Source organism: Falco rusticolus, chromosome 6 (genome assembly GCF_015220075.1).
Source record: "Falco rusticolus isolate bFalRus1 chromosome 6, bFalRus1.pri, whole genome shotgun sequence".
Classification (NCBI taxonomy): domain Eukaryota; kingdom Metazoa; phylum Chordata; class Aves; order Falconiformes; family Falconidae; genus Falco; species Falco rusticolus.
In genome coordinates, this window is record NC_051192.1 from 25,916,109 (window position 1) to 25,931,102 (window position 14,994).

Consider the following 14,994-nt stretch of genomic DNA (forward strand, 5'->3'; position numbering starts at 1 on the left):
ATTATTATTATAGTCTGCTATTTATATTTATATCCACATCTGATGGCTCTGAACAAATCTAAAATTTGATCTTATGTACAGAATTCCTACTGCAACAAAAAAAAAGTGAAATTTTGTCCTGAAAATCCACTAGTATTAGACACAGGATTTGCATTCATGTAACTTTACTGACCTCAGTGGAGGTTTTTTTTTAATTTATAAATTATGGTTTACCTGAGAGAAAAATCAAGTCTATTAAAGGGCTACTGTAATGTAATTCTTAACAGATGAGAAACAGAAATAGGTTATACATGGAGCAGTTGCTTTACTCTAAGTTTTCTAGAAAGCTGTCACAGAGAAACATACTTAGCAACTTATTCAAGATTTATAGGCATTCAAATAAGATGCTTGCATTACTCACAGGTGGCGTTAACTGTACACGAGGCAGACTGTCAAACAAATAGCAGTAGTAACTGATTGACAGTGTGTGGTGTGTACAATAGATCAACATGATACCAGCTTACTTATAAACATAATCCATTTAATTTCATTTCCAGTTCAAAACATGACCTGAAACTTGGCACACTGTGCTCCAACTCAAGACAAGCCTATTTAATAAACTGACAGATGTTTTGTAACAGAAGCTAATAATAAAAACATATTCACTATGAGCTACTCCACAACTCTACAAATACCCTGGATAGTTCTTTGTACACTGAGACTTGTTCATAGCTGAAAAAATTCCTCCGTTTATGCTGCCATTTGCACTGTTCTCCAGCATGTTTGAGCATTCCCCATCTTATGGTTTTAACTGCAGCACTTCTGCACAGATAAAGCTTATCTCAGCCAGTAAAGGCAAAACACTGACAAGAGAAAAAAAATGTTCTCCCATGACCACCCTGTTGTGCAAATGTTTCTTTGTCTTTTCTGGGATGGTATCTTGGTTTGTATGGGGCCATTATTAGGAAAGAAAACATTTTTTAGGACCTTGAGGGAATAAATTAATTTGTGGTCTCCTTCATCCTCTTAATTTCCATCCAAAACAACTGCAAGCAATTAATTTAAATAATAAAATGAGTTCCCAAGAATTCCTTGAAACCAATCTCTAGCATCTATAATTGAAGATTTTGTAGTTGCAAAATCAAAGGGACACAACGCCAATTTTTCAGGAAATTCCACTGTGGTATACAAAATTAGAGTAGGAATCCAGGTTAAAGACACATCCCATTACATTTTCACCTTCTGACATGTATAATCTACATATAAAATTGGTGTGCTAGTCACAGTGAATTCTAAGGGGTATCTGAAAGAACTGTTTTTTAATCATTATTAAACTCTCCTCTACTTAAAGCTTTAATATAAACTTTGTAATTCCTTCTGTTTTTACGTGTATGGGTATAAATTATCCTTCAGGGGAAAAAAGGGATTGAATAGCTGCAGGATTTCGTAACAGAAATATAATGAAGAAATGTAATGAAATACGATTCATCTGTGAGCAGGAAACACATTAAATATTTTGTCCAAAATGGACCTGAAGCTACATAATGCAGACAAAATGCTTAAAGTGCAGGAAGGAATGGTCCCACCTCTGTTTTCCTGGGGCAACTGGTGGTAGAAGACAAAACTTAATGGTAGTGTGACTTGGAACTACCTAGAAGTAGGATGTGCTTAATGAACTCAAGGTTCTGTTGCTTGTCAGTCACAGTGAACCTCATCAATATACCACTTGCTTCTCTTTTTCTATCTCACAAATTATTTTTTCAGTTCTTGGAAATGAAAAACATGAAAAGGGAGCTTTGGGACAGCTGTAAAGACCAAGTACCATAAGCATAAGACATTCCTAATCTTTTGGAAGGCTATTCCAAAGATGCAACGTCCCAGGAAAGCCATGGAAAAGATTAAGGATTAATACAAGAGAAAATAGCCACCAATGGTGAATTCCAAGAATGGAAGGACTATGCCTTTGAAAAAGGGTAAGAATAAATCAGGAGCATGGTCAAGAACTGCTAGGCCTGCAGAGGAAAATATGGACTAAGACACTTCCTAAACGTTACATGGTAGATGAAGCGTATTTTTATGGAAAATGTTTTTATCCATTTCATACTAGGATTCAGTGCGTAAGTATTTTTATCTTCTTCCATCATAAAATCATTGCAGAAGCTTTCAGTGACTCAAAGTCTCCCTTTTGCTTCACCTGCATATTTTTAACAGTATGAAGCTACTTATCTTTGAGACTTAAAATTTAGAACAAGAATGGTTCACTCAATTTCCTTTTCAAAATAAAAGTTCAGAGCTTTTGATTCCTGAGAAAACAAGTGATATATACACCTTTCCAAAACCAGAAACATTCACTGTTGAAATAAATACTTACAAGTGGCATGAAAATCCAAACACTTCTCAGATACACACAGAAAGGAGCAACCACACTTCCTACACGGCACATCATGCTTCCACTTCCAACAGCAAGTGATCTACACATAAAACAAAGACTCTGATAAGAATTCTGGCAGGTAAAGGAAACAATTAGAAATGCACAGACACTTAAAACATCAGTAGGACATGTCTTTAAGCAATTATGCTAGGAAGCTATTGCTACACCAATGTAAATTTATATTGCAGTGAAGTTCAGTCGTTTCTGTAATCAAGATTAAAAATATAATCGTCATTCAGTATAGAACACAGGATGAACAACCAGGATTTTTAAGAAAGACATAAATAATGTTGAAAAGAGTATTCTTCTAGTTCCCCAATGAAACCAACCAGTGCACATGGAATGAAAAAATAAATAAAAATTTCTGGTACAGCTAAACACTAGACAACTAAAGCACCCGAGGAACTAATCCCACCCCAAGTCTTTCAGACCACTACCACTGATGCCAAGAGTTGCTAGATATGGTGCAGCAGCACAATAAAGGAAAGGAAAGAACAGCAAAGTAATGAAAAATACATAACTGGCAAAAGTTCTTACCTTACAATTGTTGGGTACAGTTCTGCTGTGTAGAGATATATAAGGCCAAATGCCACACCTATTGAAAATTTTCCAGCCATATTTGCTAAGATAATTGATATATTGAAATCCTGTTGAAAGAGAGCACAAATAAATAAATTACCAGAAAATAACACTATCCCAAACCTAACATAAATCCTTCACAAGTTGTGACTTTTTTCAACAATAAGCAATATTTAATGCTTCTGTTTTAAAATTGGTCTCAATGAGTAATTAATGTCCATATCACTTTTTACCAGTCCTGGTTCACTGAAGTCCTGGGAACATTTTACAGGTGACTCCAGCAATGACAGTGAAACCTGTACTGACAATACAGAAACCTATCTTAGACTGGCAGCTACAATTTAAAAACAGCCTTTAATCAACTACATGATTTAGAAACAGCAGCTGCATCTACAGACTTAAGAGCCTTTAAAATAAATTTCTACTATAGCAACACTTTCAACAATAAGTGACTAACCTGAGGTATGAACATAATTAAAACACAGATCAGTGCACTTAAAATAAGGAACGGAATGAGTGTGTTTCTCCTTCCCAGTTTGTCCATCCCAATGCAAGCAATGATATAGCAAGGCAACTCCACAGCACCTGTCAGTATGAAACCATTTAATTTTAGGTCATGATTACTCATAGTCATAACTCTAACTTCCTCTTTACGAGTATTAGTTTAATCTAGTGGATAATAAATAAGTGAAATCTAGAGATAACCAGTGTGTTGGGCTACTTCACTTGGCAACAGAAATGGTGACAGAAGTAGAAAACATGGCCTAAAATACGGTAGTGGGGGATGGAGAGGGACAAGGGAAACAGCTTTCACAGCACAGAGCAGTTTCAGTTCTCTTTGAGGTGGAAAATTACAGAAAACAGCAAGGCCACCGTCCTGGTTTTATGACACTGGCACTTGTGACTGAAAGCTCTCAAATTGCTGCTCTTCTGCTACAGGTATTTTTACATCTACAGTTTAAGCATACCCACAAGGAATACTGCTAGTGTCGCACAGACACACCTTTCAGGATTTGCCAGCTTCCACCTGGACACAGAACTGAAGCCACAGGCCCCCAGCTTCAGCCCCAAATCACCCCAATGTAAAAGGCAAACAAGGTCCCTCCAGGTCCGGTTTTCTGAGTCAGCTCCACAAATACAGACTGTGGTTCCAGCTTTCTCTCTTCTCCACTAAAAAGAGGGCAGCTGCTTATTATATCCCACTCTTACTCAGATTGTCTCTTCCTAATGTCTCTTTCCAGATAAAAACTTCTGCAGCTCCAAAAGAACTGGTGTTTGGCTAGGACTGTTCACAAACCCTGCGTAAACATGATTTGCCCCTAGACAAATTATATGGAGCCTAAGCCAGTTTGGACATGTTTTAAACCAACTTGCTCACGAAGAATACTACTATGTCCAATGTAAAATCATGGAAGAACAGAAGATACAGCCCTGAACAAATACACTGCATTCCTTTACTAAGCACATATAGTATGTCAATACATCTGTAATATTGGGAAACAATCTTTTGGGCTTGTGTTGGTAAAAGCAGGCTGCAATTATTCAGTATTTTTAAAAGAGGTGGATAAGGGAATATACGCACTGTACTCCACCGTAAGAGCTTAGGTATCTGTGCAATACTAGCATCCGCTCTTCAACACATCAGTCTACCAATATACTATAATACATGACAGCACAAGCTGAATTCCTGAGAGCCCCAGTCCTTCTGAGTGCTTATGTACATGAACAGTCACATTCACTTTACTGAGAGTACTCAGTCGCATAAAGCAAACTGCATGACTTAATTCTTTGCTGGCTCAGAGCTGCATGCCTGACCCGGAGTCTTCTGAAGCCAATGGAGTATTTCCACTGATCATGACAAACTTTGGATCAGGCCTTGAATGCACTGAGCTGCCTTTATAAACAACTTACATACCAGAGGAAGATTACAGTCAGATTGACAAAATTAAAAAATACAATTAAATTAAAAATACACTTTTGAGAAAACTAAAATTAATCTTGCTTCTGAGAATTATGAATCTATTTTCTACACAGGCAGGCTCAATACCTCATGACTGTAAGCGATTAAAAGAATAATTTTCTTCTCTTGTTTTCCTAGTTTGTGCCTTTAACAGAGCCTTGTGAATTTTGTGTTGGTGGTCTGCTTCCCTTGGTGTTTGTGTGGATATGCAGGGCAAAGCGGAGACAAGCAGAATATAGTTTTACAATCACAAAGACAGATGGAGAATTTTGTACACCAAAAAATGTTAAATTCTTCTTTTTTTTTTTTCTTTTTTTTTTTTCCAGAAACAGTGAGATTTGGAGTAAATGATTCTCCTGTGTTAGTCAACTTTATGAAGACTTAGCAAGAAACTTTTTGAACAAGGTTCATAATTGAATGAACAAAGTTAAAACATTTGCTGTCAAATCTATAGACATTTCTAAATGTTATGCTCTAGTTCTGTCATAAACAGAATAAAGTACAAAAATATTTACCTATGAGAAAGAGGTTTAAATATTCATTGCCTCCTAGACTGACAGAACTGAGGGAGAAGACGTAGTACCCCAAGCTCCCAGTGAACCAGATCAGCCAGACTGTGATGGTCCTTCTTGCAATGTGCCAGTTACAAAAGAGGTCTAAGATGTTGTGCTTCTTTGTTGAGGATGCGTCATTGTCACCCATTCTGCCACTGACTAGATCATCTTGTTGGACCGAGCGCAGTTCAGAAACTCTGCAGGGAGTGCTCACTTTATTCCATCTTGCCATTATATTAATTACTTTTTGTGCATCTTCATATCTTTCCTCTGACAGAAGCCAAAGAGGTGTTTCTGGGAGCACCCAGCAGCACAAGACAAAGGGAAGAGTCGCTATGGTGAGAAATATCTGATAGACCCACCAGGTCCGAACCAAAAATCCCACGAGTGCCACAACCATAATTCCCATAGCAAAAAAAGCATGGACATGCATAGAAGCCCAGGTTCGTGCTTTAATGCCAACAAATTCAGTCACATAAACAAAAGCCACAACCAGATAGCCACTTGAAACCTGGGGGGGGGGGGGGAGGTGAGAGAGAGAGAAAAAAAAAAAGTGAGGTTTGTATCTACTCTCCTTGTGCAGCAGCAGTAAAAACAATCAGCTAACTGTTTCACATTTGTGTGTGCTTAATTGCCACTGCACTGGCATATCCCACACTGACATAAAAAAAGGTAACCCTGAAAACAAAGCAGATGGAGAAAAAAATTCACTCAAACCTTCAGACCGCCTGGACACTGTATTTAAAAATGTGAAGTGATTTTGGATGCTTCTCTGTAGTGGGAAGTGTCTTGTAGCCAGCAAGAGACACCTGAAAAAGAGCCTAATTTGCTGATGTCACTAAACCCTTCAGCTCCAAAAATCAGGTCTCTTAATGACACTGCAAACTGGATGCTTCAGAAAATGAGGTCCCCTGAAGTAACTGCCACTTCTGAAAGTCTTCACCTTGGTTTTTAGGTAGACTATTAATAATCTGTATGTCAGGGAACTGCAAACTTACTGAGAATTACCTTCCTCACTTCATAAATTATCCCATCAAATCAATTTTTTACAATGCTGGAAGAGAATCTCATATATATGGTTATAGGTTCTCATACGTTATCTAGCGAATGCAATTACTGGCATGTTCTGCATTACAGTATTTCTTAATTGAATATATATATATATATTTCAATTTCTCTAGGAACAGTCAAACTCTTGGTATCTTAAAACATTTCAAAACACAGCTAGAAAATGCAGACTAGAAAATATTCCACTATATCACTTTGATTAATCAATGTTCTGGTTAAAAATATTCCAGTTAATAGTCTCTGATTCTGAGCCCCCTGAACCTGATACGAACGCTGTGCTGATCTCAGTGGCATACAGCTAGAGCTTTAGACCTCCACCTTGCACGTCAGTCCCAGCGGGCAGTAAAAACCTACACCACTCGTCTGGTCAGAGCTTTTTGCTTTTCTAAACTGCTCGGCCCCCAGCATCAACAGCCAAAGGAGTCAGCAGAGGGGCTCCTGTTGATCTCACTGTTCAAGGCTGAAATGCCCATGCAGTTTTTCCTGCTAAGACATCCTTCTGAGCTCTGATCAGGCAAAGGAAGCTCCAGGTGCAAGGTCCTGTCCTGACTAATGTGCTGTCAGCAGGAATAAAATAAATTATGTAATTATTTTCAAATTTCTAACGTACTTTAAATGTTATGTAACTTTCTTTGTGATAACATTCTAATTGCTTTATGCATTACATAGTGAAAGACTACAAATATTGTACTTCTGGATTTAAAATAGTAATTTAAAATTGGTTTCTATGTATAAATATTGACACACATATATATAAAAGTACATATTAACACATATACTGGAATACCCCTAAGTACAGTATAAACATCTAGGTGTTAAACATGTCTACCTATGTATTTAGTATTCCAGGTATAGCTTAAGAGACCAAAGAGATGCATGGAAGAGAAAATGTGCATCTCTTCTCCATCACTCAGAATGGCAGAGATGAAAATCATACTTATTATAGATTTTTTATTTTAAGAAAAATATACTCAGTTTCTAACAACAGGAAGAAATGCAATGGAAGCTGCAATGCAGAACCCAGAGTTTGCTGCTCACACTTGGTATTTAATTACCAGTCCAGCAGAGGTTGGGATGGAGGAAGCACCAAACACTGCTTCATACAGACGCTTTCTATTATTTCAAAGAGGAAAAGTGCTGTGGTCCAAGAACATTCAGATTCCCCCTGCTCTGCTGAAATAAGTGCAACAGAGGGGGCTTTAGAATAATGAAGTAGGGGAGGAAATAATAACAAAAGGGAGGTTTTCCTGAGAAGGGACAGGAAATGACACAAAAAAGAGCCAGGGTAAACATCCTTTCTTACCATAGCAAGGAGAAAGCGCACAATCACGAAACTGTAGTAGTCAAATGTGAAGGCCACTGCGATGCCAAATACAAACTGACCAGCACTTGTGAACCATATAACACGTTGTCTTCCCAGTCTGCAAATCACAGCAGTAATAAAATTATGAATAACCATAACCATTCCATTAAAATACACCCTGCAACTCCAGAGAGCCTGTCTGGAAGTGAGTCTGAAAATATGTAATACTTTCACTCACCACAGAAACTCTGGTTTAGTTGCCCATATTAATTTTTTGGTAATTCCAACTTCCAAGAAAAAAGGAAGTTCCTGTGAACAACAGAACTTCCATTTCACAATTCTTGGCTAGAAGCAACGTGCAGAAGTGTGCATTACATATGTTCACCTCCAGTTCCAAGTTTTAACTTCTACATAACTAATCTGCAAGTTTACTCTTGTCTTATTTATGAGGACAGTAGGTAAGACTTGCTTTTTGAGATATTTCATATTAAGTAACATGTATTTAATATTTTCTAACAGAAGTTAGCTGTGATAACACATGCCACCTCTTGCCAAAGTAACAACCGATTTGGATAGTAATGAAAGGCTTCTGTAACATATCTTTGTCCAGTTATTTAAATTATCTAATAAATGACAATTACATAGTTTCCTTGATTTTTCTGATTGCATCACAGCACACATGCATGTATATACAAACACAGAAATCCAGGAAGCTAGCATACTAACAGCAAAAAAATCACGTCAAATACTAGCTTCCCATCAACAACATAGTAATTCCCATCATAAAAGAAGGGCATTTAGTAAAAAGGAAGTTCTATTTGTTTATCTTCTTCTGGTATCTCAAGGAGAAAATATACCAAGTAGAGCCAGTTGTCCTTAAACAAGTCAGCATATGCTACCAACACAAAGCTCACCTGGGGGAAAACCTAGAAATCGGCAACAGATCTACAAGACTCCATGGAGGATTATATTCTAGCTACAAATGTTCTGTAATACAACATGTGTGGAACCACTTTTCTTCCCCGATAATATCCTCTTGGACTCATTATCTACTCCACTGCAAATAGCTTCTCATGGATGTGGGTATCACGTTTAGACAGAGGGTTTGAGGACTTTCAGGGGTGTGGGCTCATTTGTTGGTTTTTCTCCGTGAGTATTTGGTACGACATGAAACCAACCATTTTTCTCCAGCCTTGAGCTGGAGTCATGCACATTTGGTCTCTGCTCCCTGTCCGAAGAGATCCTAGTGATTCCTAGCTGTCGGAGCTCTTCTGTTGAGAAATCTGTTAACTGGGAATGGGAGGAATCCACAAACTTATTTCCCACCAGCCAGGATGTGTCAGAAAATAATCAGTTATGTGTTTTAAAAGCCAAATTAAAAAAAAAATCATCTTTATTTTTTCATTCCCATGTTGTAACTGTCACACCATAGTGTCGTGCTAATAAAGGAAAATCAGAAAACAATATGCTTGGTCTCCTTTTTCTGCTTATACTGTTAACTGTGGGATAAAATGTTACCCTCTACCTAACAGAGCTGTTAATCAACAAGCTCCTTTATGGAAAGAGATAAATAACACTAAACTACCCTTCAAAGCAAAACACAGGTACAAAAATTGCCTGAGACGAAACCAATTACAACATAGCTTAGGCATTTGACTCTCATACGTATAGAAAGGCATGGCTGGGCATTCTTCTGAGGTAGAAATACATATGTTTCTGTTGAGAGAGAAAACAGGATACTGACATAAATCCTGGATCTTACTGTTGCTTCTGAGTCCAGCTCTGATGCTGGATCTCAGTATGTGATCTGAGATAACATCCAGGGAAGAAGTGTCGGAGGGGAGTGGGCTGAAGGACAGCCTTGGCATCGTGAGCAAAGGACTGCTTGGGCTGAGTACCTCCACAGACTGACTCTCCTCATGCTCAAACAGAACTTTGTACGTGCTAGTAAATAAGTGAAACTACAGCACAGCTCACTGACAACCATTTTTCCTCCTATCTGTACTAACCTTCAAGAGACTGAAGTTTGAGCTAACCGTTCAGGGAAAAACTACAACTGGACAGCAAGAAAAAACAGTGTATAGGTGTTTATTTTAAGAATGTGGGGTCCGACCAAACCCTGAAAGCCTCTGCATCAGCCCCACAGAGCTGTATTCATGACAAAGGTTAGGAAGTCTGTGATTTTAAAATACATGGTGTTTTTAACCTTCCAGTAGCCCTTCAGCTCTCTATCACATCCAGAAATAAAAATCTGTGTTTCCATGAGGAATCTCTCCTCATGGAAAATGCGGTGAAAATCTACTCCCAGGTTTACTGTTGCTATTACTACTAACTATTTCTGTTCCTGTGGAAAAATAATAATAAAAAACATTCTAAGGGCAAATACGAGCTGTACAGAGCAATTTGAGAGATCAAGGCCTAGAACAATGGATGATATCAAGTAGGAAAAAAACTCTAAAAGCGAATGATTTGCGAGTACATTTAAAAATTAGTACTTGCTATTGGGAAAAGAAATTGAGTTAAATGCATTTGTGAACAAAACAATAACCAGACCTCCTGACCTGTGCATACATAATTATGACTACAAAATGAACGAGCACAACAAAACAGGTAGATACATGTTGAGTTACTGCAGTCTGAAGCTACAGTTCTCAGAGGATAGCACTTTACCTGTCAGCAATGTCACCAAAAATCACTGCTCCAATCAAGACTCCAAGCATGAATGTAGGCTGGATTAATTTTGCAAGCCACTCTCGGTCACAGACCAGATCCCACTGTGTAACAACAGTGCTTTTCCACTTTGTGTCATCATAGAGAAATCCATCAGAACAAGAAAATAAGGACTTGTTGGCATTGTATTCATATGCCAGATCCAAACTGACTTCTCGTTTGGACCTGCTGCATTGGTTAAGTTCCCAGATTTCTCCATTTTCCAGCTGGACTACAATGTAATCTTCTGTTGATGTCCATAGTGTCCAGATGTCCTCTAAACTTGATTCAGAGGAGTTGTATAAAAGAACACTACTCACATTTCCAGGGATCCCACATACAAAGTTAGGGGTAACAGCCATGAACACAGATGCTAAGTAATGGATACCACATGACATAGCTTGAAAGACAGATGCAAAATAAACAAATGCTTGAAATCTGTAAAGGGAAAGAAAAAAGTTTACTGAAGAAAAGCCCCTCTATACATGTTAAAAAACCAAACCATAATTATTTTTCTGGGATCAGTATATAGAGACATCATTAGAGTCTCTAATAGTGCTGCTTCAATATTAGCTAAGCCCTGCAAGAGACCAAAGATGAGAGAAGATCCACAGAATCTATTGTCAGGAAATAAATGTTCCTCTTCATCATGTGTTTAGCCATACACAGAGAAGATCGTTTTAGAAGAAACAATTCTGAACTTAACCACTTTGTTTGAAGCAACCTTCCACCCTCCAATTCTTTGTAGTACATCCCCTCAAAATAAGGCTTTGGATTACTTGAGTGGTTTAGAAAAAACCCAAAATGTTGCAACCTCAGGTTCTGAGGGATAGAGATATGCACATCAAATAAAACAAACCAACCACATTACACCCTTCATTTCACCTAATTGTATCTATGTATTCCATCTATCTTCCATCTCTATTGCCTTCAGCAGATAAAGAGAGAATACATGGAGACACATGTAGTGGAAGATAGAATCTGAACAGTGTGAAATGTTTTGTACCAAAACATAACTGTAAACAGGGTTGGGTTTTGGCTTAAACAGGGTGTGCAGTTATCCATTAAAGATTGTATCATAAAGAAAACATGGTAAAAGAATATTTCATGCGTAGGCTGAATTTTGGCATTTTAAAAGCTTTTAAAACATGCTTGAGGTGCAAGTAAATCTTTGTATATAAATTGCACATGCATTCTGAATGTTGAAAAACTTGCAGTGAACCGTAGTATCACTGCAAATTGTAGACAGTTTCTGATAATCTAAGCATAAGGAGTCTTTTCCTCAATTAAATGTTAAAATTATGCACGTAACTAATACAATGTCTGTTCAGAAAAAAACAACACAGCTTTGGTTTCTCCTCCACTTTTTATTTCCTGAAGACAAATCAATTGCACTAATTTGAAGAAGCATTCAATGAGCCTCTATATATACACCCGTCCTGCAGCATGTGGTGGGTCTTGATAGTATGAAACAAAAAGCAGCATTTTTTTTAAATTGCCAGAGGCTATCTCTGCTGAAGTTATAGGAAATGATGCCTAAAAAACAATTGCCTTGAAATGTCATGTGGGAAAAGTCAGAGCAATTCCAATTCCCTAGCAAATGTGACTTCTAGATCACCCCTCTCCAAAATGTATCTAATATAGCCTTTAATTCCCATAATAAAGAATGCAACAGTACTTAGCCTAGTACTTTTAAATCATCTATCATCACAATTTCTAGTAAATTCTAAACTATCTATAACCAAAGTATTTAAATGGAATTTGTTGGATACATTGCCTTCATGTCCAATTAGCTTTTCCAATTAAACAGTTCTCTTGTATAACCTAACTCCATTCATCATCCTCATTCTCCTCTGCCTTTTATCTTGTGATTCTCATTTCCTTCCTTGGTAAATGTAGACCCAGTTGCCTATCCTGCCTTTCCAATAGCACTGTTGCTGTTCAGATGCAGCACTGTCTATCCCTCTTTCTCTTGACAACAGTTCTGTTGACTTTCCCATAGCAGTCTGAGGAGAGGGTTGAATTGCTAAGCCCACCATGGCAGTTCAAAAGCTGGCTCCACTTCCCTCTTGAAGACATTGCAAGGCAATCCTCACACAGGTGCCATGCTGCTCTTCCCCAACAAACCTTGTGAGCGATATGGTCAAGAGAAACTGAACTTAACCACAGCATGCCTTAAGTCTGCCAATCCCCTCTCAACAGAACAGCTTCTTGAGGTCTAAGTAGCTAGCCGTAAATCGAAGCAAGGCTAAAACAGCTCTGAAAGGCTTTTGGGCTACCTTGGACCACAAAAAGACAAAGGTTACTCCAAAATGTACTCTTTGTCACCCCAGTAATGCAGACAAATACGGTCAACAACATTTTTCAGCTCTTCTCTAATTTCATTTTAACTGTTACCATCAAAAGACACAAAGTTATTTTACAAATAGGAGAGCAAGACCAAATTCAACAACTTGGGCTATTGTTGCAGTACACAGAATGACTGACATCAGAACTAGAAGACCTCTAGCAAATTAGCAAATTAAAACCCTACAAGCTGTGCAGTTACATCTTCTACCAGCTAATAAAAAGTGGCATACTTGGAAGCACAGTCCCCAGTATTTGCAGTATCTGTCATTATTCATCAGGAAAGTGCAGTGTTAGATAGCCCAGTTTGTATTTCCCAGACAGAGGAAGAATGAAATAATTTCAAACTGCCACACATTCTTCTTGAGTTTCCTAATTAGGTCTCACAGCACAAGAAATATCAGGTTCATCATTTCTCTTCTACCCAGTAAGAGTGAGCAGGAAAAATGTATTTATGCCCCTTCTTGTTTGAGATGCTTGAAAAAAGGTAACAACTTTTAAGCAAACAGACTGAGAAGATGGTATGACCAATGCACTACATTATTTAAAAAAAAAAACAAATCCCAAGAGCATCACCAGAGCTATGAGTTGGATCAGGTCTAGCTAATCTCTGCACTAACTGCTCCCCTGGGAGTTTTATCTTATGTCTTCCTGAACGTCTTGTGATCATACTTCAATAACCATTTTGACAGACTGATCCACTGTCAAATCTTTCTTTTGGAAAGTTTCTCATTAAATCTAATCTTGATGTCCTCCTTTCCAGTGTAAAACTATTAGCAGCTTATAAAACATCCTTGTGCAACCTTGAATAAATTTTCCTTGTCTTTTAGTACTTTGTTGCACAGAATTATCAGTTAACCCTCTCCAGTTACTTTCTAAAACTATATAAATTAGTCCCTTATCCTTTCCTCATTTTTTGTGTCCTATAGAACAATTTCCACCTCTATAAAAAGCAATAAAGGATTTATTTTAAAGAAGTATCTGTGTCATGCCATATTTCACCCATCTTTCAAGAGTTTAACTTAAAACTAGAACTGATCCTTGTAAAAACGTTCTTCCATTTTCAATGTTATGAAGATCTTACTCAGTTTCAACGAAGAAATCGACTCTCTATTATCACTATTTTTCTTACCCAATTTGCATAATCTACACTAAGCAAACACAGGAAGTCAAACAGAATGTCAGACATACATTAATAGACATATTTTATGCTGTTTATGACTTTGTTTAAGAACAAGAAAGCATGTTTTTGCAGCAAAATGGCCATGTTGTTGTAGAATCCTGCAGGATGGATTGCACTGCAGTTTTTAACCTCTAACTGCTCAATAAAAAAGCTGTGGACCAGGAATAAGGGAGAATAAAGCCTGATATGAAGTTAGAGAAGTGTCCGGCAGCACCAGTGGCTGAAGGCATCCCACACCACATTAACAGGCTGCTCCCCTGGCTGTATAAACTATCTACTGTTCTCTCCAGTAAAATTCCACAATGGGCTAGCTAAGACTCTGTGTATATATATAAAAACCACACAAGAAATATCCTGAAAGCCCTCTTTTTCTATGAAGGCAAAATTCATTGCCAACTACAGTAGTGTTGTAACATCATCACGACTGATGCTAGACTGAAAAGCCCAACCTTACGAGTTGCTGAGAATCTCCTGTGGGTAGAAAGAGCTTTTCTTCTAGAAAGATTAGTTGCGCAGAGGTCAGGAAATTTGTTAACTGGCATAGTCACCAAAAAGGGATTAATTAGGCCATTAGTGACAACATACAGAAAGCATGAAATGTACGCAGGAAGGATGATACTTGGCATGGGAGAATACTATAGATGCATTGAACTTGGTTTTCCAGAACAGCTGAAGATTGAAAAGGGACAGAGGAAGATCCAGGCCCAGCCTCATGGTAGACACAGGTTTGCTGGAACAGAGGTTGCGGCAGCAAACAGTGCTGACTGACGAGAACATAAAGCTGCTGCCTGCTCTATTGCTAGCCTGGGATCACTCCCTTTGGACCTTTGGTGCATGAGTTTTATCTCAGCCCTTTTGTGGTGGCCATGTCAATGCTCTTCC

The 14,994-nt window shown here is 38.0% G+C and overlaps 1 protein-coding gene across 2 annotated transcripts in view; it reads right to left on the reverse strand.

The window, feature by feature from the left end:
• Positions 1-14,994, reverse strand: part of SLC22A16 (solute carrier family 22 member 16) — a 37,854-nt gene that overhangs the window by 6,925 nt on the left and 15,935 nt on the right. Inside the window, exons 2-7 of one of the 2 annotated variants that reach the window (XM_037392676.1) lie at positions 10,545-11,021; positions 7,875-7,992; positions 5,465-6,014; positions 3,447-3,574; positions 2,948-3,057; positions 2,351-2,450 (exon numbers count right to left, since the gene is read on the reverse strand). In XM_037392676.1, coding sequence (XP_037248573.1) covers positions 2,351-2,450; positions 2,948-3,057; positions 3,447-3,574; positions 5,465-6,014; positions 7,875-7,992; positions 10,545-11,021 — 1,483 coding nt within the window. The remainder of the gene's footprint in view (positions 1-2,350; positions 2,451-2,947; positions 3,058-3,446; positions 3,575-5,464; positions 6,015-7,874; positions 7,993-10,544; positions 11,022-14,994) is intronic. The other variant, XM_037392678.1, reaches the window with a different exon arrangement.